The following is a 27,584-nucleotide window of genomic DNA, read 5'->3' on the forward strand; positions in this document are numbered from 1 at the left end:
AAGTACTTGTACTGTGCAATGAAAATAAAATTTAATCTAATCTGATCTCCAAGACACAGATATGTAAAACCACGTTCCTACCATCCCTGGTCTCCCACGACTCACAAAATCTTCCAGCAGGTTCTATGTTGACGCTGTCCGTCAAGCCCAAAGTTTACACAGTCGACCACAAATCAAACATGGATCAAGCTCTTGAATACGCTCATGAAAAACGCGTATTCACATTTAAAATAGAATAAACAATAAGCCGGTTTTCACTGACTGCAAATAAGGTCATATTCTGGAATATGCTGTTTCTGCTCATCAAGTGGTGTTCAGGTGTTTCGCTGTCAAACACAACAGGAGACAGAAGCAGATTTTCTTTCATTTGTTGGTGTTTATTTTCACAGAGTCGTCGTGAAAGTCAACACCGGTGACGTCTTTAAAAAGTGTTGCAGCGGCCCTGATGTGCAAATCACATCTGTTGTCAACCTATTACAATTCAGTTCTCTAAAATGTAATGAAAAGTAGATTCATACACTTTACATTTGCGTAAATATGTTTTTCAATATAACGTGTGATATATTTCACTTGAAACACGAGGCACTTGGACACTTTAGAAATACTGATTAGGATAAATCAATGTGCAAACAAAGAATACAAGATAAAACAACACAGATACAGGCCACTTGTGGCCATTGTCAAACATGTCCCCTTCCAAAATACTCTTCAAACCATTGTTTGGCTTCTTCTTGTACCTTTTTGTGTTTAGAAAACTATCAAAAGCAAATGTGTACCCATTACTTCCTAATACACACCTTTGTCTAGGTTGTTCCTGGTTGAATGTGTTCTTCAGTTCCTTTTGGCTGACCTTATCCAGATCATTGTCTTTGTACTGATAAGCAGAGCAAGGAGTTAGCTACAATAAACTGCAAGCAAAGGAGTTTAACTCAAACCTACATTCAGTTACGTCAATACAGTCTTTTTCTCGTTCTTTTTTCTAGCGACTTGAAAAATCACATGGTCAATTTTTTGTCACGTTATCGCAGATCTAAATGTCCCACTTCTCTTCTGTGTCAAGGTCTCTGAGTCAAGACAAACAACACCAGGCCTGAGAGCTGACATCATTTAACCATCAGTAGCCCAGAGAGATAACTGCGTCATGAATGCAGACGCATGGCAATAGGCCTCAGGAGATATAGCGGTCCTCCATGGGGGTAATTAAAATGTTTGCTGGAGCTCTTGTGAGTCAAACCAATAAGGTTGTTATCTTAATTCATATTGCACATGTCGGATTAAATCCACAGTGAACGTCTGTAAAAGATCGAACTAGGAGTCAGCCCGTTAAGGGTTTGATTCTGAATAACTTAAATAGACTTTAATCTTTGTAAGTAGACGACAAACTAGACCTACACGTAACTAAAATGTTTTTTAAAGTCAGTCGTCATTTTACGGAAACTTTTATCTTATTTTCAATTTCAACCCCTTAATTGCACAAACTCTTTGCCTGAAGGAAACGTAAAAATGGCTGTAGCACAGGCCGATCATGAAGAAGTCTCCAACATGTATGAATGAACTGTACATCACGGACTGTATTTCCCATTGCGCCCCATAATCCTGCTGTTTTGTATCTGTGTGTTCAGTGTGAAGCAGTCAGTGGGGGTTGTCAAAAAATAACAAGGGCAAAAATGATTGCTGCACCTGGTCCAGTAAATCTCATACAATTGATTGTCTGCCGTGAAAATACTTATTGATCACAAAGATAAACGAGAGGATATGGATGGATCAAGAAATATGAAAGGATCAGTTCCCCCGAATCAAACATGTTTTCCTCACTTTTCTGGAAACAGACCAAGCAAACAGATGTTTTATCTCCTGAGTTTTTGAGACATCTTCATCTAAAACATCTGCCACCACCTCCTTGTAATGGATTGTAACGGATATCGTCAAATATATTGTTCTTAATACTGCAGCTACGCTAGCGGCTCTTGACTGTAGGAACAGTGGCGCATTATGCTAAATGCTAACATCACAGTGAAGATGCTAATAGGATGATTGTTAAAAGTACAATGTTTAATATAGACTGTTAGCATGGTCACTTTAAGCTAAATGCTAACATGAGCATGATAACATGCTCAGAGTGACAATGCTAATATGATGATTACAGGCGTATTGTTTTAACATATTAGCACGCTAACATTTGCTAATTTGGACTAGCGTTGTTGACCGGTTGCTCTTATTATGGCACAGGAAAAAGTGAGTAGGATTTATCCTCTGGCGACCATGAATGATTGTATATCTTCATCTTAGAAGGATACTTGAAAATCTCAGGAGGTAAAAATGCTTCTGCAGGTCTAAATCCTACATGTTTTCAGTAATTTGGGTGGAGTTACCCTTTTCATTGTGAGACAACTGGAACATGCGTGGTGCAAGAACATTGTGCGACCAGACACTGAGTGTGTTTGGTTTTGTTCACTCATTTTGAACGTTGACTTTTTTTTTCTTATGTATTTCTGTAGAGAAAACACACGTCCTGACATATGCACACAAACACAGACAAAGAAAACCACAAATTAACACTCCCTGGTTCTTTTGGAATTGCAGAGTGCACCTCTTAGCTGACCACAGCTGGTTTGAGTAGGAGCGCCCTCGGGGGGACAACCACCCAGGACAGAGCGTCATTACGTCTTGTCGCCACCCCTGCAGACAGGTTCAACACCTCCCCAAAGTCTCCTTCATCCTCTTGTTCTTCGCCTTCCATCTCCTTCCCCACGATCCGTCCCAGACCTCCCAGAACTCCCAGCCCTAACATCGAAGCCGCCGATAGTCCAAAGTGCAACAGAGGGGAGTCTGAGAGCCCGAGAGGCCCCATGCTGCTGCCTCCTCCAACAGAGAAGAGCGGTGCCCCGTGGTGGCCCAGGGCTCTGGCGTGGCAGAAAGCGGAGAGAGGCAAAGAGGTTCCGAGACCCCCGAGAAGAGCTGCAGCAGCCCTGGGTATGATGATGTGGGCTCCGCCTACAGAGGGCAGTTCAGCGGCGCTCTGGTGCCCGAGCAGGCCCAGTCCCGACCCCAGCCTTGCTCCTTGCTCCTGGGGCACAAAATGCCCGTGGGCCTTGATGTGCTTGCGTAGCGAGCTGGGATCTGTGTAGCGCTTCAAGCAGCCTGCCATCTTGCAGTAGTAAGGCTTGTCGACGTAGTGGGTGCGGGTGTGTTTGAAGCGGTCGCTGGAGTTGGAGTAACGTTTGCTGCAGCCTTCATAAGGGCAGATGTAGGGTTTTTCTCCTGGAAAAAGGGAGAGATTCAAACAATGGGTTATTTGATCACAGTATTGATACAAACAAATCTAGAGAAAGTCTGAAGAGGTGACACTGAAGAGGCAAAGACACTGGGTGTGAACAATATTTGTTAACATAATCTTGTGAGTAGGAGCATGATAGCATTCCTCGACAGGGCGTTGCAACAGGGTAGAAAAAGTATGTACGCATGGCCAAGTAAGAATGGGTATGTTGGTCCAGAGCAACGACAATTTCATGAAAAACCTTTTAAATTCTATGATCTGTCGACAGATCACCGAAATAACAACAAGACCCTGAGCGACAAGCTTTCTGCAAGAGTTTCATAATTAGTCTTTTGTGTGTACGATGTGTCTATCGTTAGACGATTGGAATGATGTGGTTCGGTATCACCATGTTTCTGTGGGGGTAGTTGGTTCGGTTTGGTTTGATTTCCGGCTTGATTTTGGTCTTTTCACCACATGACCCCCAAGGGTTCTCACACACTCTCGAAAATTAGGGTTTGTTATCTTGCCTCCGCCAGATCCAACAGTCCCCTTGACTTCAAACGAGCTGAACCAAATTTCACACAAACATCAGTCCCCTAAATAAGCCAGAATTGTTTTCATCGAGGCCCAGAGATTATCTGAGAAATCAAGGAAAATGTTGAAAAACTTTATGATGATCTGGATCTGCACCAGAAACCAGCCGACAGACGGGGGAGAGAAAAAAAAACGATAACCGACAACACGTGAACACGTCATGATCTGTGTGTTCTCAAAAAGTCACTGGCCTGCTGTTTGGAGTGTACACAAGAATGAATGCATGGGTGTTGGCTGAGTCCTATACTGTTCATGATACAATGTCACATATCAATGTTTTAATTTTTTATATCACCACCTGCGGATGTGGTTAGATATCTCACAAAGAATCGATAAGGAATCCTGTTTGTTTCTCCTTGTTGAATGAGACTGATAAACCGTGCAGCATAACAACGGCTCTAAAAGGAAACACTCAAGCTCCATAAACATTATACAGGGAAAGGATTAATATTTGCTAGGATGTAAATGATTGATTTCTCAAGTTAGGAGGAAACTGATTTTCATTCCATCTCTTCTCCTCTGCTGTGTCATACACCAACCATCCCCTCCCCAACGTTTGATTCCAAAGAATTGATTTGATGATGGACGCCGAGTTTCAAACTGCGACCGAAAAGTGTTCTCTTTAGGCTTTATTTCTACTGACTCAAAAATTATAACAAAAATAAACATATAATGTATGATTTTACAAATTTTGAACCCCAGTTGCTGAGCTTTAGTAACAGAAATGACACACAATGCCACTTATGATAACACAGCAAAAGGAAACAAGATCTATGCACACAAAATAGGCGTGTTTTCCTTTGTGTACACAACCTGCACAGTGATGGTACAGAGAAGAACCGATAACCGGACGGTCCGGTTATCCTAAATAAAGACTGAACTGAAGTAAGCTCCTGCGTTAACACCTGGATAATTCTAAAGGGAATAAATGGAATGTGGTTCAGTGAGGTTCTCGGATCGGCTCTGCCACAGTTGGTCACGCCCTTGTCAGAGCCCCGAGATGACACTCAAATTTAACTATAGCCAAAACAGAAGGTCGTATAGTCTTTACGGTAGTGGTTTAGCGGATGAGGAAATGCACGGACCAATTGCATGCGAGTTAAGCCATCCCATGTGATACTACTCAGCCAATCAAGTCTATGCATTCCAGGCGGGTAACATTGTGACTCTACAGTGCAGACAGATGAGAGAGTTAGAGGCAAGTTACACATGGGAAGACGGTAGAAAGAAAAAGAAAGATAGCGATACAGGTAGAGAAAATAAAGGGAGACAAACAGAGGAGTGAGACGGAGAAAGTGGAGAAATAGGAGATTGGGATATAAGAGGGGAAGAAAGTGATTCTAAACCTGTTCAATTGTTAAGATGTGTTGAGATTTAATATCTGTAAAATTGTTTGAGACTTTTGAGTCAAGATGTGAAACAGAAAAATTGAAATTATAGTTTTTGCTCCCTTTAATACATTTTTCTGAAGTTAAGCCCTTTATTTGAACATGCACAATTTTCAAATTTTATTTATTTTCTCTTATTTTGAAATGCAGCCCCTACTTTTATTTAGTTAATGAGGGAACATTACACATATCTGCAATCATACATATGTTCTGTTCTACGTTACGTGACAATAAATATTGTCAAAAAGTTTTTGAATTGTACTGAATTCATTTGATTTGACAGTCAGGTAGTGAGTACATACAGATGTTGATACAACTACTAGGCTACTTAAATATATATCACACTAAATATTTAGACATTACGATCTTCCGGACCTTTGCTTCAAGACATTTTCTCTAACTGGACCTCTTTAAATTTTAGTTGAATACACCTGAACTGGAGGAAGTAAAACTCGTCACAAAGTTTCTGCAGATGAACCTGCGGACGGATCAATACCGATACAGCCTGCTCGACCAAGGCATGGAATCGCGTGGAACAGAGGTATAACATAGCAGGCTTGGGATTCACAGATATACTTGTTGGTAATGATTCATTGTTGGCTGAAGTCTTTTGTTCGACACATCAGACAAAAGAGCAATATCAGCTCACTGGTCCTTTGTCCGTGAACTCACCTGTGTGTGAGCGGGTGTGGATCTTCAAGTTCTCCAGGCGTGAGAAGCTCTTGTTACAGGTGGGACAATGGTGCGGCTTCTCGTTGGTGTGTGTGCGGATGTGAATCAGCATTTTGTATCTAAGAAAAAACGCACAACATGGACAAGAGAATGTGGATTTTGAAATGTTCAGCTTGGAGAATGTAGATTTTTGAATTGGACCCAGTTACATGACTTAATGAGACTGTCAATGGTGAACGTATTTCAAATGATCTTTACCTCTAATGGCCTCTGATCAAACAATAGCTACACAATCATTTCATTTTTTCACCAAGGCTTTTGAACTGGAGTGATCAAGAGACAAGTTTGTGGAGCAGCTTTCCGACACACACTGAACTAACATTTTCCAGAAGGGCTGTATGTGAGAACGCATATATCAGAGTCTGTTTCTCCAGACAATCTGTGGTGCTATTCCACTCATCTTCCTCACCCTGCTCTTCCTCATCATTTAGTCATTGCAAACAGAAATGATGTCGATTTGGACTGAGGAACATTGGATCTGGATGAGAAAGCTGACTGGTAGCTGCAGACTTCCAATGTATTCAATATATTTGAATACTATTTACAGGATGTTGTTACAGGATATGACACTAAGCAAATATATGTTCTTTAATGTCTCCCTGATGTAAGCGCTGTTGTATTTGTGATTCGCACACACCTTCTGTTTGCTCGACATCTTCTTTTAATATTTGCACAGTACATGTTGAAGGTTAACCCTGTTTGCAGTTACACCAGTGTGAACATACCTGGCGTTGAAACCCCTCCCGTTCCGAGCACAGCCCTCCCACTGGCAGCAGTACCCAGAATCCTTCTCGGGCTTGACGTGGAAGTCGTTGATGTGATCCACCAGGTCCTGCAGCGAGTCGAACAGCAGGTGGCACTGCAGGATAGAGGGGAGAGAGAGAGAGAGAGAGAGAGAGAGAGAGAGAGAGAGAGAGAGAGAGAGAGAGAGATGACCCAAATATCACAAATACACTGAGCTTATTTAATTTATTTTTCCCGGATCAAAAACACTTTACATCTGAATTTACCTGTTAATTAGGACCATGTATTTCTTTATTCTGTGGTATTCTTAGGATTTTCTTTTTAAGTTCATGTTTTCTTAATTCATGAACAGATGGAAGTTTTTGCTCGATTGTTGTTGAAACTTAAAAGTGTCTTTTACATTTTTAGCTCGATATTCAACAGAGATTAATTATGTTTTTTCTGTGTGGCGTCATTGTAAAGTGAACTTTAATAAGCCTGTGGTAAAATCCTTGCTCGCACACCTCTGCTCATGAAATCGAATAAATCCAAAACTTGTGTAGAATATTTATTCATCTGTTTATTTGTGTTTCTGCTTTAATATTTATATTTACTTTCATCCAGCGGCAGGCGAGCTGACCGTCCAGTGAGGGCTCTGGTGAAAGTGCCTTCTCTCTGTTCTGGCCCATGAACATGGACGAGGCGAAGCTGTAGCTCCTCGACGGGCTTCCCATGGGCAGGTAGAACGGGAACCCCTGCGGTGAAGCTCCGCCCTCCACACCGTGATGACGAGCTGCTTCCTGAAAGAGAAAAAACATTCATACCAATCTCCAATCATCCAAAACTCGCTTCTCGCTTCAGGCCCTTAAATAAAATCAAGATTTGAAGACTAATATAATCCACTCATATTTGTAATGCTCATTATCTGATTTTACTTGATATTTAACCCCCCCGCAAGTATGTTACTCAACACTTATGCACATTTGCTGTTGGTGCATTATTATTATTCATTTTATTGAAAGTAAATATGTAATTTAAATATAATACTCTGTGAAAATACTTCAGTTTGTGAAGCAGTACTTTTTAACAGTATGGAGATAAAACTGAAAACCATAATTTGATCCTGACAACCATGACAACTTTGGTCACTGTATCCTGATACAAATACATTTTTACACCGTTTCCTCCCTAGTTACAACTGGGATCAATGCTCAAAATGTTTTAGTAAAAAAATTCACACTAGTCAGCACAGTGAGTTATAAGGAACAAAAAGCAGCAGTAATAGTTTCAAAGAAATTTAAAGAACCCAATCAGTAGATGAAAAGGAAATAACCAACGTCTCTAACAGACAATTTTCTTAAAAAGTACTTTCGGAGCTGAACAATAAATCTGAGCCAGGAGGAAAGATCGTACTCTCTAGCAAAGGAGCTTGTGTGTTTGATGTTTGAAGATTTAAATATGTCAGGAATTAGATTTGGAGTCACTGGACTGACACAGGATCCCAATTCAATTCAACCCTGCCTCTGGTAACATTATTCTGCTCCTGCATACACACAAGATGAAGCTATTACACTCGGACACAAAAAATTGTCTTCATGTGCATTTTTTCTTTTTGAAACAGCAGATTTTGGTTCTTATGATCATTTGAATTTAAGCGAAACACATACTGGCAAGGGGGGGGAGATACAGAAGCACTGATGTGATTGAGATTCAATTACTGATTGTCTGAAGAGATCAAGGATACGACTCCGACATAAACCAACGATCATCGTCCTCACATGTCTACACTGAGAGGGTTTTAATAACCTGAGAGGACGGATCAGACACATTCAATTAACTGATTTACACTCATTAACCTTACACTGTACAAACAAGCAACAAATAAACTCTGATTTGACACGTTAGATATTTTCCCCTGATATTTATTATGACACATTTCAATTCTAAAGACAAATACCTGTGGGACTTTTCTCTCCACCGACTCGTGTTTTTTTGTTTTTATGTTTGTCGGCAGGATCATGCAAAAACTGCTCGTCATATTTTCATAGATGATGAAGAACCAATCAAATTTTGCTGTGGATGCAAATTAAAGGTCAGATTTTTATACAATGACGTGCAACATGGGGCATGTTTACATTTTTTTTCGGGAAATAGGTCACAAATCTTGATTTTCGACTTTTTAGGATTTGTTTTATGACAAATAAATAGTTTAGGTTGTCAGACAACTTTGTTCTTCTCTTATATTTCCACTGTAAGGATCAGATCATGGCCCGGACCCAATCCTGCCACTCATACACAGAATCCCAATGTTGAACATGGAACTCTAAATCCACATACTGTAGCTACTGAGCAGGACAACATTTTGCACAAAACACCCACGATTGGACAAAACCTTAAACATTGGACTCACCCGAGAGAACACGTGAGGCTGGGGGCTGTGGCTGCTGTGAGGGGACTCCAGGGGGGAGGACGGGGATGGGGAGTAGGGGGAGGAAGGAGACGGGGAGAGGGAGGAGGCGTGGCGGGAGGACGGGGACAGGCTGAGGTCCATGGCCGGAGGAGTGAAGCAGGACCCGGGTCGTTCATGAGAGGGAGACTGGGAATCTACGTGGGGGATTAGAGGAGATATGATGGGATCGTTAAAACCTTTCTGTGGATTCCTGTAGTTTTATTTAAAGGTTTGTTTGCGATTATGAACTGTAGTTACTGCAAATGAATGTACCCCATGTACATTTGGACCATAGACTGTATGAAAACATGGACATGGCTCCACTTCCTCCTGTTGAACAGAGATGAAGCCAAGTGTCTTTGATATGTTTACGACCTGTACTGCAGCTAGCCGCCACCAGGAGGCAGTCAAGATGATACTGCTTCACGTTGAGGGGGGCTGTCATGTCTTCCATCTTTCCATTCAGTCTATTTTGACATTTTAACCAACATTTTGCACATTTTGCTCTTCTAAAGATCACTTCAAATAAAGCATATTTGATATTTCTATACCAGAGAACCACACGAGGATAAAACAGCATTAATTATAGTTACTACAAGAAAATATCTATAGGTGAAGCACTTAATGAGATACTTGAAGTGTGATGTTATCTGCTCACAGAGGCCATGTGGACCCTTTATGTCAGTGTCATGCTGCTCTTGTTATCACACTCTGGGGACAATGTATGTCTATTTGAGGACGACCATTCATTGGATTTACAATATTAAATTACTGGGAAAGTGAGAACAGATAATCCACTTATCATGCTATTGCATTATCACATGTATGGGCTCGGTGCAACATGGCATCAGCCGAGACGTGTCCGTGTGTGAGGGGGGGGGGGGGTGCAGCGCTAAAGAAGTGGGACAATATTTAAATAAACTTTGACTTTAGACTGTTTGCAATCCCCTCTGATGACAAAAGATACTCAGGACGTCTGTCGGAGGCTTTCTTCTGCCTTTTAAAAAAATACAATGCTGGAGTACAAGCCCCACCCCCAAAGGTTCTGGTGTTTTTGTAGTAGTACGACCCCCCCCGACCTGCAGGGACTTTTGTACCGGGAACTTTATTTATACCCTAGTAACTGCGGTGGAAACGCACATGTTTCAATAGTTCCAGCGGGCGGTTCCTGAAGTTGGAACATGGCTTATGAAATCCTCTGGTTAATTCTCACCTGGGGAGGAGGGCGGTGAAGGGAAGGTGGAACACAGCAGGCGTGGTCGTGTGGTGCTGAGCGGCGCGCAGATGGACGAAGGACACGCCCTCTTCCCTAATCTCACTGGGACGTGCGTCCGTCCCGAGGGAAGCTTCAGGTCCAGCGGCTCGTCCAGTGACAGCATGGCTGCTGGTTCCTGCTGCTGCACCTGGGGACACAGAACCACGGGAATAAAGGAACTGAATGTTGCCATTCGGGACTCAGTGTTCATGAGAATCAGAAAAAGCAATGAGAGAATGATTAAACCAGCATGTGTTTTTGTGTATTTTTTCCGTCCACTAGGCAGCAGCACAACAAGCTGCAGTCACACAGATCCACAGGGTTGAGTCGGATCCATCGCAATAAAACAACATCAGATACCTGATATAGAAACAACCACAAGAACAGTGTCTCCCAGTGAGACTCCCAGTTTCTCCCAGTGAGAATAAAATGGTTTTGCATCAATAGGGAAAATGTGTGATGACGGCAAAGCACAGAGAAAACTCAGAAAAAGGTCTTCGACAGAGTTTGTTTGCTTTCTCTAAGAAATCACTTGTTTCTTTCTAAACACTGTCGGAATCACTCCAGCTACTTCTAGTAATCATCAGATCTATTTCCACTCATTCGTTCTATGGACACGTTTCAACCTGTACGTAACATGCAACGTTGCTATGGTAACTTAAACAGAGGGACATGAATAATCAAAATTATAAATAAACAATAACTCTGATAATGATTTAGAATGATAATGACACTATAACAATTTGAGTAATAATAATAAAACTTCAATGATCCAAAACAACTACATACTGCAAATGTATTTCACTACAACAGCTGCTCATTGTCAGCTGCATTTCCCTTAACTCTAAATATATTTAGTTAAACATACTTTTGTTGATTCATTTATCTTTGTTTATAGTTTATATGGAACTTACTGTGTGCAATGCAAATAACATCTTAAATAATCAAATCTATGCTAATGTGGCTACACCAAAAGCAACAACAAATATTTACCAATTATTTGTGTTACGTGTCATTTGTTGTATCACACATAATGAAGATGGTATTTGTATTTAAGTACTTAAGAGTATATGAAAATACGCTGTGGGCCCGTAAGGGTTTTTCTTGAATGTAAAGAATGAACGTCACAGGAAATTCCTGCAGTAGGAAAATCACATGTGTAAGTAATAGAAGTGATGATGGCTGAATTCCATTTAGTTTCAGTTTCAGGCTCCTGGCACCGATCACTCTGGCTCACTGTCACGTCTTACTGGAACCGTCGAGTGGAGCACAGCGATCCTCAGCGTTATTAGTAACACATGCACTTTTCCTACTGCCATAGAGCCAAGATGGCTGCTGTCACATTTATCCAAAAAAAAATCCCATCAAATAATCAATCAGGAATGAGAAGAGGGGAGAACAACATAGAACGAGGAGTTTGATTTCACAAATAGGCAGAAAGTCTTAATTATAGACCAGGTTTACTCCTATTTGTATTCAGCAGTATTAGTCCAGTATTCAAAGACCTTTCAGTCAATAATACGAGATTGTTGCTGTGTTGAGACTTTGCGTTGTTGCTCTGCTCCTGAGGGAAACTGCTCTGAGAAGCATTACGCCGAGGCTTCTTCGGTATTGTGATCCTCTACATTTCTGTGGTCCGCCTTCACTTAGAGCCTCACCAAGATTCTGCAGTAGTTTTCCACCCATTGCGATATGATACCCTGGACGGAGCACGAGACCAGGAACGCTGCTCTGACTGGTCCGTGACTCAACTCGTAAGTTCTTGTTAGGCCGAGTGACTCAAGATCCAGACATTTGTTTCAAAGGCAGAAAAAAAACAAAAAAAACAAGCTCGCAGTAGGAAACCAAAGGCGGAAAACTCTGCAGTGAAATGGACCAAACCTGCAGGGAAATGCTTCACAGCTGCTGGGAAAGACGACCCAGCTCACACACGTGTTGTTTTCAGCAAAATTCTCTGTCTCATTATTACACGTTTTATTTACACCAGAGAGATGCCCACGACATCCTCGGCCCTCTGATAGCAGGAGCCGCTAAGATTTACACCAGCAACAAACCTGCCAATAAGTAATTAGAAATGTGTCGACTGAAGTGTCAACGATCCTCGAGGGGATTTAGAAACAGAGCATTGAACAGCATTAAGTAGTTTGTCAGTGAGAAAAGCCCAGACATGTTTATATCTCATCAGTACTTTGTTTTGATTTGTCTTTGTCACCGTTCTTCAACACGTTCATTAAAGCTTTCACACAAGCCGACAGCAAACAGCCTGTCGTGAGCTGAGGATGAACTCACAGTCGATTCTGTCATGAGCCCACAGCATCTTGTCAGCACTGGAGTATGGTCTTGTCTGCACCTATCATCACTGTTAGTTTGTATTTCTTTACACCTCTCACCCAGGATGCACTGATTCAGTATCGTTGGAGCATTAAATTGGCTAATTTAAACTATATTTATTGTAGGATACAAGCAAGTCGGTCGTATCGCATGACCCACATCGTTATTAAACCGTGTCATTTCCAGGGTGTCGGTTGTTGTTGGTATTTTCCCTTATGGGCGAGGGGATTTTGAACATGTAGATATGCAGGAGAGAGGCAGGAGAATGTGCAATACATCGCCAATGGCAGATTTAAGCTGCTTTCAGACTGAACTTTGGATATTGGACATGCACTGAACTCTGGACTGAGAAATGAAATCCACCCAGAGGGGCTGTACACACAACTATCGGATTCAGTCGCTGAGCACGTACCCCACCGTTTCTCCAACTTTCAACTTTTAACTTGGATCAGCACCAAATTACACTCATAAATATAAGTCCCTTAAGAGCCTAATTCTTTTTTTTATCAAGATCCATGAGTGATTCTCTGAGAGACAGGTGGAAATTTTGAAATACAAAATCATTGAAATTTGTTTTATTTTTTTGTGTAATCCTGCAAACAAAGAAACAAAGAAACAAACCCAAATTTATATAAAGATATTGTACCTATTGTTAAAGATGAATCTATCAGTGTGTCCAATATCCAATATCAATATCAGATCGGTGCATCCCTGTAAAACTTTGGACAGCTAGCAGCCCCCGAGTGTTTATGCTAGGCTAGGCTAAGCTAATCGCATCCCGGATCCAGCCACAAACTTAATGCAGAGACATGAGAGAAAGCAAACAAGCCAATTTCCCAAATTTCTCAAACTTCTCATTAAACCAAGTCTGGAAACAAATTTATCTCGGAGACTTTACACAAGGAAAAGACGGTAAACTGCACGTGTCCGACGGTGCCGACGTGTTTCCAGGTATCTGTTTTCCTTTACAGTTAGACATTTGTCTTCTGTCGACCTCTTAAATGGCGCCAGACGTGGATTGCAAGTAGATTCGCGACACAACTGCAAAACCTCCATTGGGTCTCTCGCCGTATGGCTCTTTAATGATAGCTGACAGCAAGAGCATTCTTAATTTACTGGATTCAAACCGGCAACCTTCCAGCTACATGTACACCTCCTTGACTTCTAAACTCGCTGCCGCCACAAATTCTTCCACAATCACCGACAGGATCCCCCGACATAATATGAGGCAGAGGCTAAACCACAATGAAGTCAGTGTTTAGGTCGGTGTGCCGTGCTGCCAGCTCCCTCACCACACTGGTTTCACATTCCACAGCAGCCTCTCTGACTTCTCTCACACACGCTCTGCTATTCGGAGGTATTGTGAAGGCATGCACATACAGGACCATATGTATCCAGGCATCCACACGCACACTCAAGTCGCAGCAGACGTGAGCAGCACCCCTCCACCCCTACCTCCAGCACTGCAGCTCCTCCCCCTCTTTTCCCTCCATGACCTGGGTTTGGGCAGCGTGCCCGGACCCTCTTATGGATCCCCCCCCCCCCTTCTGCCTAGAAAAACACCCTGACTGCTGGCACGCTTGCACACAAACATACGTCCTCACATATAGCCACACACGCACACACTTGTTTTTCTGCCTGTATGTCATAATGCACTCCCTATATCCCCCCCACACAGTCTCAATTAAACGCCAACCCCACCCCAGCCCCTCACTTTACCCATGACTTTGGTTTACAGCCGCTTCAACAGAGACATTTGGAAAGAGCTGCTGAACCCGTTTTAGTTTGAAAAGTTTAGGACTGCGTTTTAGTCCCGAGGGCAGAAATGGAAAGTTCGACGTAGAATCACAACCGCTCGCTCATTGGGTCTTTACAGTCAGGAAGCAGCTGACTCCTCAGGCTTCGATCACATGACCCCCCTTCCAGAAGAGAATAATCAGTAATGTACAAGTGTAGCTTGCTCTGAGCTTTTCCAGTTTTACTTAAAGGTTCAGTGTGTGGAATTTAGTGACATCTAGTGGTGAAGTGTCACGTTGCAGCTGAACAACCCTCATCCTCCCCTTCCAAACTTTAAAGAGAACCTTTGGAAACCTTCAGTTGAGATAAAAACTCAAAAGTTGTTTAGTTTGTCCAGTCTGGGCTCCTGTAAAAAACATGGCGGCCTCCGTAGAGAGGACTCGCTTCTGATGTAAAGTATTTCAATATAAAGTATTTCAATATAAACGACCAATTCTACAACAACAATTCGTACAATTTAGATGAAACAAACCTGTGAAAACATCACTAGGATTATTTTATATTCAGTTTCTGCCAATAGATCCTTTTCACTTAAATCTTACACACTGGACCTTTAAAGTTTTTTTTTTACACTGTAAAAACGTACAGTGTGGTCGCCACTCGGGTGTAATATACACACACACACACACGCACACACACAAACACACACACACACACACACACACACACACACACACACAAACACACACACACACACACACACACACACAAGTGAGTCTCTCCCCCCTCTCACAGGAAACCTTTGCTTCCACAGCGCCCTGATCTGGCCTCTCTCTCTCTCCCTGTTTTTTTTACTCCTGTCTTTCTTTACTTCCCTCCCTCTCACTCCTTCCTGTGGTTTTCCTCTCCCAGTCCTCCAGCAGAGCATACCTCTCCCGTTCTCCTCCTCCCCTCTCCTCTGCCCTCCGCACCTCCCACTCCTTTTTTTCTTCCCTCTCCTTTTTTATTCTCCAGTGGATTTTTTCGTTTAAAAACTCCCTTTTCCATTTTTTTCTTATTTACGTCCTTATTTACGTATGTCAGAGGAGATTTGCTCAAATGAGACATTCTTGACTCCGGGGGGGTTTGGTGCGTCTCCGTGGATTGTTTGCATTTATGACACATATTTCCATCTTCTTCATCCTCTTCTAGCATACGCGTGATGAATTAAAGAGAGGTTCAGGGCGTGAAGTTGAGGAGGCAGAATCTCAAGTTTTATGAAGTTGGTATTTTAGAGGGTTTGTGTTTGATGTGCAAGCAGAGAAACGTCTGGAGAGGAGGGAGGAGTGACTGAGGACAGTCCATCACTTCAGGAATGATGTCAGTCCTTGTTTTTTTTAGGGTTTACACCGTTTGATCTTACCATCGGCCTTATAAGGTATTATGCAATGCTGCCGCAACGATGGCAGGACACTTTGTTTTTGTGGCTCTGAGGCACGCGGGGGACAGGAGGAGGGAGCCTGACTGTATGGAGGGTTTATGTGCATTCATGGGAAAATGCCTGGATTTGGCTGAAAGTGGACACCTGCTCAGACAGCAGTGGAACCAAAACAAAGGGAGGGGAGAGGAGAAGAAGGGATTCTGAGGACACTGAGGATCGCGGAGAAAACCGCAGGGGGGTCCGAGCCACCACACAGACGGTCAAACGATGTGGTGAGACGGAGACAAACATAGTTCTGCCGGGCAAAACGTGGGAGACAAACAAGAGTTCTTCTTTTTTTTTCTCTCGGCATCCGAAAACTACCAGAACTTTCAATTCCAACAACTCAAGTTTCAAACCCGAGTCCTAGAAAAACAAAACCACTGCTGCACGTAGGTGGTAGGAGAAAAGAGGAAATTTATTGTCAGTGTTCACAACTTGTGAATGTGTTGAACCACTGTTTTATATGATGTCAGCTGTGATTCACAACACCTTCTTTATGGTGGCATTGGGAGGGTGGGGGGGATTTTCCTCTGGATGAGAGAAATGGCATCATATGGGGAGACAGAGAGTGAGGAGGCGGCAAAAAGCGGCAAGAAACGGCAACAACAGGGAGGAAAACTGTGGGAGACAGACATGGCCTCCCACCCTCTCCTCCTCTCTCCTATTCTCCCTCTCCCTCTCTTTCTCTTGCGTCTCGACAGCGCTAAGTGATGCAACTCTGCAGAGCGAGACTGCAATCGCCACCAGTAGAGCCTGCAGTGTCTCTCACACTGACACTGGCGTCTCAACCACTTAGGAGGGGAGTGGTGGCAGCTGTCAAGGGAGGAGGAGTGGGCGAGTAATCTCTCCGAAACAGGATTATTTCATTCTTTACTTGAAGAAATGTTCTTTCCAGACTCTCAGTACATCGGCAAATTAATTCTAAAAACCCGGAGATTTAGAGCAACGAAGTGTGTTGACCGTTTTTTACATAAAGACACAACTGGATGTTTTGTACTTGTCGGGTTTTATCAAAACGAGAGTCAGATTGTTTGGGGGCTGATTCCAATATCGAAACCTTTCCAATAACGATATTTTGTCAATGATCCCTGAATATGAGATTATACTCATTATCAAAGCCTAAAAAATGTAACTGAGGCTTGATTCAACAGTTTAACCCTCAGATATATATTTTAAATAACTATAAATAAAAAAAACCCACATATACTCAATTTAAGAAAATAAATGTTCTTTTTAATGTAAAATGTTAACATCTTATTTTGTATTTGTTTTATTCAGTAAAATAAGATAAACGTTTTAATATCAACACGCTTTCCGTGTAAGTAATGTTTGAATAATGCCATTTAAGGGATTCAGAATAAAGATATTTCCCTAATTAGACAAAGACACCCATAATCTGTCGCCTTACTTTGGACAGAACAACGTTTTATTTCCAAAATACAACCAGTTATCTTTTAAGTTGTGTTCATGAGATTATTTTTATTTGATGGGGACATTTTATTAGCTTCTATTAAAGGGACATTGTTCAAAAATCATAACGTTCTTTCCTTTTCCTGCAGAGAGAAGCTCCAATAGAACAGAAATCGATGCTGTGTTACCTTGTTGCATTTCTCATTTAGAGTCTTTTATATTTGTACTTTAGTTGTATTTCTTCTCAACAGCTAAAGTGGAACAAGGTAAGATGCGATCTCTGGGTCGCTGAGTGCCATGTTGGAAGATTCAGTTATCACACACAAAGCTGTTTGCACAGAAATTGAAAAATACTGGCAACTGCTGTCGACAGGGAAGACGACCGAAGGTTAATAGAGTTCATTGTTAGACAAACAGAGGGCAGAGGAGAAATACTTGGCTTTCGTTGGGGGAAGATGTAGAAATGGAAAGGAGATCAGCCGCGACTGGAATAAAGGATAAACCCACCTCATCCCAGTTTATCCCTTTGTAGCTGGAAGATGAACTTAGCCATTTATAGTCATAGGATACAAACTTTCAACATGATACCAGTTTACATTGACCATCTTACCAAGTGGTGGCTAAACTGAGCTGTCTTTATTTTTCAAATGGAAGAAAATCACATTTAATAACGTAATTTAAAACTGTATCAGTATTTTTTAATCATCTATCAGCTCTGTGGAGCATTTTAGCATAATCAGCTCGTTGTTTTGATTTAACTTCACTGTTGTGGTTCAGTCTCTCTGCTCCGACAATGTCACATAACAGCTGGACAGATGTGTAAAGATGGGAAATGCCTCTCCACTTATTCCCATCGTTTGTTTTTTTTGTTTGACACCATCCACTAACACGGAGGAGGCAGAGTTAAGAACCTATACTGCAGCCAGCCACCAGGGGCAGTCATGACGTCCCTTTCAATATAAAGAAACACGCTCACGTTGAGTTGCTCTCTGGATGTGAATTGTTTGTCACGTACAGTTTCACGAGCGGTAACATCTCAGAGTTGTGTTCTTACGTTTTTGTGGTGCTGCCTCCGAGTGGACAACTATTCCACCTATTTTAATTCATCGATGTTTAGCGCAGCATCACTGAGGGAGTTGGAAACACTCACAGACAAGGGGACAGTGAAACACTGAGCCGTTATACGTCCAGAGCGGCGTATTCATTCATCTTGTACCTGAAATCCTTGTTTTGAAAGAGTAGAACTGAGCTAGATTTTAGTTTCTGCCCCTGAATTCACCATCGCGTGTATTTTACTGCCTCGTCCGCCCACAACTTTCCTTCTCCTAATTCTTTTCTTGCAGTACAACTCCCAGTCTTTCTTTTCTCTCCCTCTCTTTCTTCATTTATTGCCCTCCCTATCCCTGCTCCTCACTCAAAACCCCCTCCCATAATCCCTTGCACCACCACCGCCATCATCCCACCGTTTGGCATCGGGACAAGGTCAACACAGAAACCTCTTCACTTCTAACTCTCTGCTCTCCCTCCCTGTAATTCCTCACCATCAGCAGAGCAACAGATCCCTCCCTCCTCTGCCAATCCTTTCATCCACCGCCGCCCTCCGAGGACCGAGGGAGAGAGAGAGAGTCTAAAGATCGAGAGGAGGATGAAGGAGACGGCTGGGGATGTTCAGAAAAGAAAGGGACCAGTGCAGATATACTGGGTTGTGGACAAAGAGGAAGAAGGAGGGAAGGAATATAGGGAAGTGGAGGACGTAGAAAGGAAGGAGGGGAGTCGGGGAGGAGAGACAGACAGACTGTCGCGTTGACATGCAGCCGACATCAGTCTGCATCCCAGATATCAAACTCTTCTCCTCTTCTTATAGCTCATTTTTCCTTCTCGCTCTTTCTCTTTTTGCCGTTTTCCTCCTTTCTGTTTTTCTTTTTCCTTTCCCTCTTTCTCTGCATCCCTCTTTCATTCCCTCAGCCCTGTCATCCAGACCTAAAACATACAAACACATGCGCCTCACATTCCTACGTGCAGAGCAGATTCACCCAATTTGTTTCCACTGTGTGTGTGTGTGTGTGTGTGTGTGTGTGTGTGTGTGTGTGTGTGTGTGTGTGTGTGTGTGTGTGTGTGTGTGTGTGTGTGTGTGTGTGTGTGTGTGTGTGTGTGTGTGTGTGTGTGTGTGTGTGTGTGTGCGCGCGTCTGTGCCAAGTCAGTAAATAATAACCAATCCCAGCTGTACTGTAGGCCGTTCCTCTCATTCTCAGTGGGGAAACAAAGAGGCAGAGAAAGGAAAAAGGCTCCATCAAATTACAGAGTAATGAGCTGGAAAAAAGTCAGCGGAGAGTTAAGCAGGAAGAATCAATAACATTTTAATGCTAACTGGCATTATATGAGTCCTGTGGAGCTGCTAGTCAAAGGCCTCTGTGTATGGGAGTTAGTGTACATGCCATTTGAAAGAGAAAAATCACTTTGTACTGGTTTCTTACAGCGTTCTCAGGGTGATACCACCGTAAAGCTTCTCCGTCCGGCCGCCGGAGGCAAAGCTGCCGCGCGGCTAAATAACCTTGACAGTTTCCTTCAAAAAGTCTTTAAAACAATTAATAAATTGAGTTGGCTTCGTCACAGTGGGTTAAAATAACCTCAGAATTTCATCTTTTGTGGGTTTGTGGGTTTCAATCTGAACAAAACCAATGTGGATCTTTTTTTCACCTTCAGGTTAAGAAGAGAACTGATGAAAGCGAAGGATTGGGAGGGAACGGAAGCAAGAGAGACAGATGGACAGAAAGGGAATAAACATAAACACTAAGTGAACTGACATTTATTGACTTAAATGCATCTATCATTGTTTTATTAAATAAATATAAACACTGATATTTGATCGTTGGGCCCCACATCCGACCTGTAGCCTCTTAAAAACACTTATTTTGTAAACTTTACAGAGTCAACGTGTGTTTTTGAGTTCAACTTGAGTGAACATTAACACACACATGCCACATTATTAGGAACTGTATTGGCACTGCTTATGGGAAACTGCATGAAAACGTGTCTCTTCCATCCAAGGCCATTACCTCTTTGAAAGGTTCGTCACGGAAGCGCAATGAATCATGGGAAACGTTGGGTCGGGAAGGATCCACTTTTGAATTGGGAACAGTCGAGTCACGCCGCTGTCAGTCTACAAATGCATTGAGACTCGGCTCGTATCAAGAAGGTCCAATATGGTCGTGGTTGATACTGGACTGCTAGCATGTTTGCATTTAGCTGCTCACACCAACTAGCAGGCCATGATTTCCTAAAACTCTAACTGTGAAGTGAAGAAGAACAGGTACGAATGTGGAAAATGCAGTTATGGTCTCCAGCAGTGGAAACTGAGGTTTGCACACCGTCAAAGATTTGCAATTAAATGTAACTTTCTCAATAACAATGTCCATAATTTGGTATTTTACCTTGACAAGAACCAATTTGGCCAATAAGAAAAACTTGTCCAAGGTATAAGACAAGTTTATCTGTGTCTCACAAACCATGTAGCAGAAGCTGTAGAAAGCAAAACATTTAAACCACTGGTCGTAAAACATGGCCGAAGAATTTGGGTTTTGCAGAATTATCTAATATTGGCTCTATTGCTTGGCGATGGTTTTGCAACAGGCTGTCTGACCACCAACCTTCCAGCACCCACAACAGTTTTCAGTTATTTATGTCACTACTTTCCGCAGGATCGGATCAAAGCTCGACCAGTAATGTTCCCAGTCTCCTATTATACAAATTATTTCAGTCATTTATTCTGTGTAAGATGTAATTTCTGTCCATTATATGTCCGTGGGGAGAATAGTGCTGGGAAATATTGAATAAAACCACTGGTAGAAAACAAATCAATAAAAAATGTTGATAATTAACCAGTAAGGTCATTTATCAAGACATACACTTATTCCTGTCCCTCAACGTTTCTGCTTTCCTCTTTACGTCATTGCAAATTGAGTCTCTCTCGGCTTTGGACATTTGGCCTAAAAAAACAAGTAATTTAGCATCTGGGAAACTGTGAGGGGGCGTTCTTCACTATGTTCTAATACTTTATGGACAAGATGATTGAACTGAGTATTTGCCAGGTTACATTGGATGAAAGTGTGTGTTGGCTGCAGCCCTGGTGGAGCAGACACCGAAATCAATGGTTCGACATCTTCAAAGCAGCAGAGAGCTGAAGAAGGAGAGAAGTGATCTGACCGTCTGTCCATTGTAGTTTCACATCTATGGACCAGAGCACAGAGGAAGTCCATTTCTGATCCTACGCCCATCTGCCCTGCCACCTGATCCCTCTCTGCAATCATGCCTCTCCAACTTTGCCAAGACATATTCTTTCCCTTTATCCAGTTTTTCTCTCTTTCTCCGGGTTCACTCCCTGTCTGTCAGGCCTTTTTCTCATTCGCCTCCTTCCCCAAACACAAGAGCTAAGAGAAATTGGAAGAAGGAGAAAGAGAGAGAGGGAGCGAGGGGAGAATAAGTCGTGCGAGAGAGAGAGAGAGAGAGGGTGAAGGGGGGAGTGATTTGCCGGGGTGGGGTTTGTGGAATTTGCTCTATGTTTGGTTTGGAAGTGAAGGCCCCGGCGCTGGGCTCTCAGGAGGATAACGGAAAAGAGAGGGAGAAGAAAGGGAGGTTTATGGATGTGTGTGCACCCTCACAGGTGGTCGGCACATACTGTCAGTGGGGGGGTGGGTGGGGGGGTCTGTGTCTTTGCCGGACGGTGTCGGCATGTTGACAATGTTAATGATATCTGCGCTCGCAGCGTGTGTGTACATCTTGTCCGTTTATTTGCAGATGTTGGCACAGATGCTCGCCAGCTTTTAGCATGTAGGACTCGGAGAGAGGAACGAGGCAGAGAGAGCGAGAGAGAGAGAGAGAGAGAGAGGAGGAGGAGGAGGTGAATAAGACATTCCTAAGAAAGAGGAGGAGGAGGAGGAGGAGGAAGAGGAGGGGGAGATGTAGGGAGCCAGTGGTTAGTTAGCGGTTAGAAACTAAGAGGAGAAAAATGAATGTCTGGTCCAGGGCTGGGCCCAAAGACGACACCGCAACCCGCCAACGAGCCAGGGGAGAGGAGCAGAGGAGAAAAGTCCAAATAAGTTATGTTGAGGAGGAGAACCAGGGGAGGCCTCTTCCTCCTATGAAGCCTGCTCACTCCTGCCTGTGCCGGGGGGGGAGGAAGAGGGGGAGTAGAGCTTTTATAGCGGAGCTGAACCCACTGAACCCACCATATACAAACAGCAGGGCAAGTAGGGAGCCAGCTGAGGGTCGAGGCCACCAGAGTGTGGGATGGCCGGAGGTACGAAGAGGAAGAGGAGGAGGAGGAGGAGGAGGAGGAGGAGGAGGAGGAGGAGGAGGAGGAGGAGGAGGAGGAGGAGGAGGAGGAGGAGGAGGAGGAGGAGGAGGAGAGTGATGGAGGAAAAAGAAGGAGGCTCATCACAGGTCTTCTCTCCTTTTCAGCTGCACACCATCAGTTTGGGTGGAGATTCTACGTGCTTCCTTCCTGTGCTCACTTTCTTTCTTTCTTTCCTCACCTCTTTAAAATAAAAATTCTCTCACCTCTTTCTTTCACCAATTTCCCTTTCTTCTCTTCCTGGGTTTACTTCTGTCATTCCTTGTTTTCTTTCCTTCTTGCTGTCATTGTTTTCTTCACTTTATTTAGTTATTTTATTCTTTCTTATATTTTATATATTATATCCTTTATATATAATGTCTTTATTATTTTTTCACTCTTCTCTCCCCATCTTTCACGTCCTTCACGTTTCTTTTTTATTTATTTTCCTCCTTTCAATCATAATTTCTTTCTTTCTTCTGTTATTTAGTTTCCTCACTTTTTTCTTTTCTTTTTTCACTTCTCGTTTTTTCTTCCTTCATTCTTTTTGAGGTAGTTTTTTATGTCTTTTGTCAAATCGTTGCTGTTCATCATCGCCGTTAACTGTTTTTTTTACTTTCTTTTGCCATCTTCACCTTACTCACACTCTCCTTCCATCCTTATTTCCCCTCCTTTCCTATAGCTTCCTTCTTTCCCTCCTCCCTTTCCACATAAACATACCACTCACACACACACACAACACACACACACACACACACACACACACACTCACACTCAGTATATGCCATATGTATGAGCAGCACTCCCACCCTGCATCAGACAGTGTGGGTGGAAAGGGGCTCTGAAGCAGACACACCCAACAACAACAGGAAAGGAGTTTGCTTGGCTCTGGGCCTTTTTAGAGAAAAAACATCCATGAGCGTCTGTCCGACCTTTAGAGAACAGCATGATGCAACGAGTCTGCAACGTGCACATCGCTGCCGTCACACGAAAACCCCACATTCCCAGAAACTCTTTGCCTCGGCCACCACGAAGCATCATAGACAAATCAGAAAGGAGAGGGTGGGTGGTTGTTTTCTCACGGCTCTACAGGGTCAGACACCGTGGAGTTTCAGTGTTAGTTGAAGCGTGACGACCAGTGCAGCTGGAGTTGGGACGTGTTTCTAATGCAGAGGCGGATGGTCCTGTAGGGAGGAAGAGGCGTCAGGACTGGTGTCATGGAGGTGGAGGACTTGTGGGGTGTGATGACCCAGACTGTTGGAAGGAAAATAGGAAGCAGCGTTGCCTTTTCAAGTGAACCCGTGAAATTCAAACACTCATCCATCCACCCTACCTCCTCCTTAAGATTCATCCATACACCCTACCTCCTTAAGATCCATCCATCCACCCTACCTCCTCCTTAAGATCCATCCATCCACCCTGACTCCTCCATAAGATCCATCCATCCACCCTTCCTCCTCCTTAAGATCCATCCATCCACCCTACTTCCTCTATTAGTTCCATCTATCCACCCTTCTTCCTCCATAAGATCCATCCATCCACCCTACTTCCTCCTTAAGATATCATTCATACACTGACCTCCTCCTTAAGATTCATCCATCCACCCTTCCTCCTCCTTAAGATCCATCCATCCACCCTACTTCCTCTATTAGTTCCATCTATCCATCCATCCTCCTCCATAAGATCCATCCATCCACCCTACTCCCTCCATTAATTCCATCCATCCACCCTACTTCCTCCATTAGTTTCATCCATCCATCCTAGACTTCCTCCATTAGTTCCATCCATCCACCCTACCTCCTCCTTAAGATCCATCCATCCACCCTACTTCCTCCTTAAGATCCATCCATCCACCCTACTTACTCTATTAGTTCCATCTATCCATCCATCCTCCTCCATAAAATCCATCCATCCACCCTACTCCCTCCATTAATTCCATCCATCCACCCTACTTCCTCCATTAGTTTCATCCATCCATCCTAGACTTCCTCCATTAGTTCCATCCATCCACCCTACCTCCTCCTTAAGATCCATCTATCCACCCTTCCTCCTCCATAAGTTTCATCCATCCACCCTACCTCCTCCTTAAGATACATCCATCCATCCACCCTTCCTCCTCCATAAGATCCATCCATCCACCCTACTTCCTCCATTAGTTCCATCCATCCATACTGACTCCTCCAGGCAGTTTAGAGGAATCAATCTGCTTCAGTGTGGTGAAAACAGTGCAACTCTCCACAAGCCTTTATCATTTTATAATTTAGGAAAATGTTGTAACTTTTAAAAACTAACAATTTGACAAAAAGAAACAACATCATTCAGCTACTTGTGCAAGTGTTATCACCATAGGGAGAATAACTGAGGGCCAAGCATAGAACCCTGAAGAACTCCAGATCTGAGATGGGTTAGAGGAAGAGGAGAATGGAGCTACGATTTGCAACAATAATAATTATTTTCACTTTCAATAAATCAATTGGCTATTTTCTCAAATTGCTGACTGTTTCCTCTGGACATTTTCAGAGGATAAATTTCCCAGAATCCCGGGTGAAATTGTCAAATATTTTCGTCAAAAACTCTTGATACGGAAAAAAGAAAAGCAAATCCTCAAATCTTAGAAGCTTGGACCAGCAATTATCAAAAATGTTGCAGGTGAATTTTTGTAAATTCTTATCCAGTTAATAGAAACTCCAAATATATACAAATATCAAATGTGTTTTAATATGATTCTGGTTATGCAAGTAACTGAGATAACAAACCAATACCAGAGCAGTACAGACAGCCACAGAGGAACATCAGGGTTTGTAAGGTTGATATTATATAATATATATAATAAATAAACCAGTGTCTGAGTGTTTCTACCTTAGAGAAGCCTGTAGACAGTCACACCTCTGCTCCCTGTTCTTCTGCCTGGAGATGCTCTCGAGTCTGAGGACACAAATCAGAGTCTGTCCGGTGTCTCCTGAACCATCTTCGATGAAGTTATCAGTTGTCAGGGGCTGGTTTCAAAAAATGAAACGAGTCGGTGTCTCCAAAGCAAATCCTCCCTCAGGAGTTCGCTCAGAAAGCCTGTTGATAGAGAGAGGTCTGGAAAAAACCTGGTCCGGGGGAAGTTTCGTCTAAAAATGAGACGGACGTCGAGTAAAAGGAAGAACTGCAGAGAGACACTCAGTCAGAAGAAGAGAGGCTGGAGGAGCTCAGACACGTAGAGGGAGAAGAGGACGGGATCCTGGAGGCGCATCGCTCGGTTGCGACGCTGGTCAACTGGAGCTCCAGCTGCGGAGAGGAGGGGAGAGACTGAGGGAGGGAGGGAGAGAGAGAGACTGAAGGAGGGAGGGAGCGAGAGAGAGAGACTGAGAGAGGGAGGGTGGAAGGGAGAGACTGAGAGAGGGAGGGTAGGAGGAAGAGGAGGGGAGAGACTGAGGGAGGGTGGGTGGGAGAGAGACTGAAGGAGGGAGGGAGAGCGAGACAGAGAGGGAGAGAGAGAGAGAGAGAGACAGAGAGAGAGAGGGAGGGAGGATGGGAGGGAGAGGAGGGGAGAGACTGAGGGAGGGAGAGGAGAGAGAGACTGAGAGAGGGTGGATGGGTGGGTGGGAGAGAGAGAGAGAGAGAGAGAGAGAGAGAGAGAGAGAGAGAGAGAGAGAGAGAGATGGAGCGACACAGTGAAAGAGAGACAGAGAGAGAAGGACACTGAGAGAGAGAAGGAGAGAGAGGGAGATCCAGCCCCTCCCCCAGCTGTTGACTCTTCTTTAGACTTATTTTGATATAACTTTATTCCAGATGTAATGTGTTGACATAGAAGCTGGGGAACAAAAACTAAAATATGTCTGTATTTTATCAGAAACAAATAACACACACACACACACGCACACACACACACACACACACACACACACACACACACACACACACACACACACACACTCAGCAGCTGGATCCAGTCTGTCTCGTTGTCGCCCTCTTGTGAAGTTAAACACATTGTAACACAGTTCTACTTTCAGAGTTCACTGAGCTGAAAGTAGAACTGGTATCAGAAGTGTTGCTCTGCAGGCTGCTGGTCACAAGGTCACATGACTGATACCAGTTTAAAAAGGCCACTGGGAATAACAGAGATCTCAATGGTGGAACATTTATTGATTCACACACTGGGAATATTCAGTTGTTACAGCAGTAGGCAGTTCAGATTCAGAATGAGGCCGTCAATAGAATAACAGATATAAGATGTGCCAATAGAATAAAAATAAGAAATTACGTAAAAAATATTGATTATCTATGTAACATATACACCTTCGTGGTAGTGTGTAAGCATATGTTTTAAAGTAAGGTGACACAGGATGAGTAGAAAAAAACGTTTGGATTTCTATAAAAGGCAAAAAGAGATCAAATGCAAAAAGAGATCACAGGTAAAAGTGATAAAAGGAGGAAAGTGATAAAAGGAGAAAATTTACTTTATTACCCATGAAAACCATTCATGGCTCCAAATCGAAGTGACTACATCATCAGACACATCTACGGCACTGACAAGTGAGAATTAAAGAAATTATAATAATTTTATATGTAAAGATAGATAGATAGATAGATAGATAGATTACTTTATTCATCCCCGAAGGGAAATTAAGTCGTCATAGCAGCCGGTATATTTGAATACAATAAAATACAATACAATAAAATAAAATAAAATAAAAAATATTGAGGTAGAAAGAATAAAAAACAGAAACACAAGATAAATAGGTAGATAAGGTGCAGTGGCAAGATGATGGTAATGGTACTGATTATATGATGGTTATGTTATTGTTAGACAGTATATAAAAATAGTACAGTATATATAGTATATACTATAATATATATTTATATATGATAGTAATTATACCAATATAATAGCAGTATATAGTAATAATGGCAGCAACAGTATATATAA

The 27,584-nt window shown here is 42.8% G+C and overlaps 1 protein-coding gene across 1 annotated transcript; it reads right to left on the reverse strand.

Moving 5' to 3' along the window:
• Positions 1 to 370: 370 nt before the first annotated feature.
• Positions 371 to 25,910, reverse strand: LOC133026499 (zinc finger protein GLIS2-like). The gene is made up of 7 exons (XM_061093396.1): positions 25,529 to 25,910; positions 10,359 to 10,548; positions 9,107 to 9,300; positions 7,311 to 7,496; positions 6,699 to 6,832; positions 5,914 to 6,032; positions 371 to 3,261 (listed from the first exon to the last, which is right to left on the reverse strand). The coding sequence occupies exons 2-7, from the start codon at positions 10,522 to 10,524 to the stop codon at positions 2,594 to 2,596; spliced, it is 1,467 nt and encodes a 488-aa protein (XP_060949379.1). The 5' UTR covers positions 10,525 to 10,548; positions 25,529 to 25,910; the 3' UTR covers positions 371 to 2,593.
• Between the last annotated feature and the right edge of the window lie 1,674 nt (positions 25,911 to 27,584).

Source organism: Limanda limanda, chromosome 2 (assembly GCF_963576545.1).
Source record: "Limanda limanda chromosome 2, fLimLim1.1, whole genome shotgun sequence".
NCBI classification, from domain to species: domain Eukaryota; kingdom Metazoa; phylum Chordata; class Actinopteri; order Pleuronectiformes; family Pleuronectidae; genus Limanda; species Limanda limanda.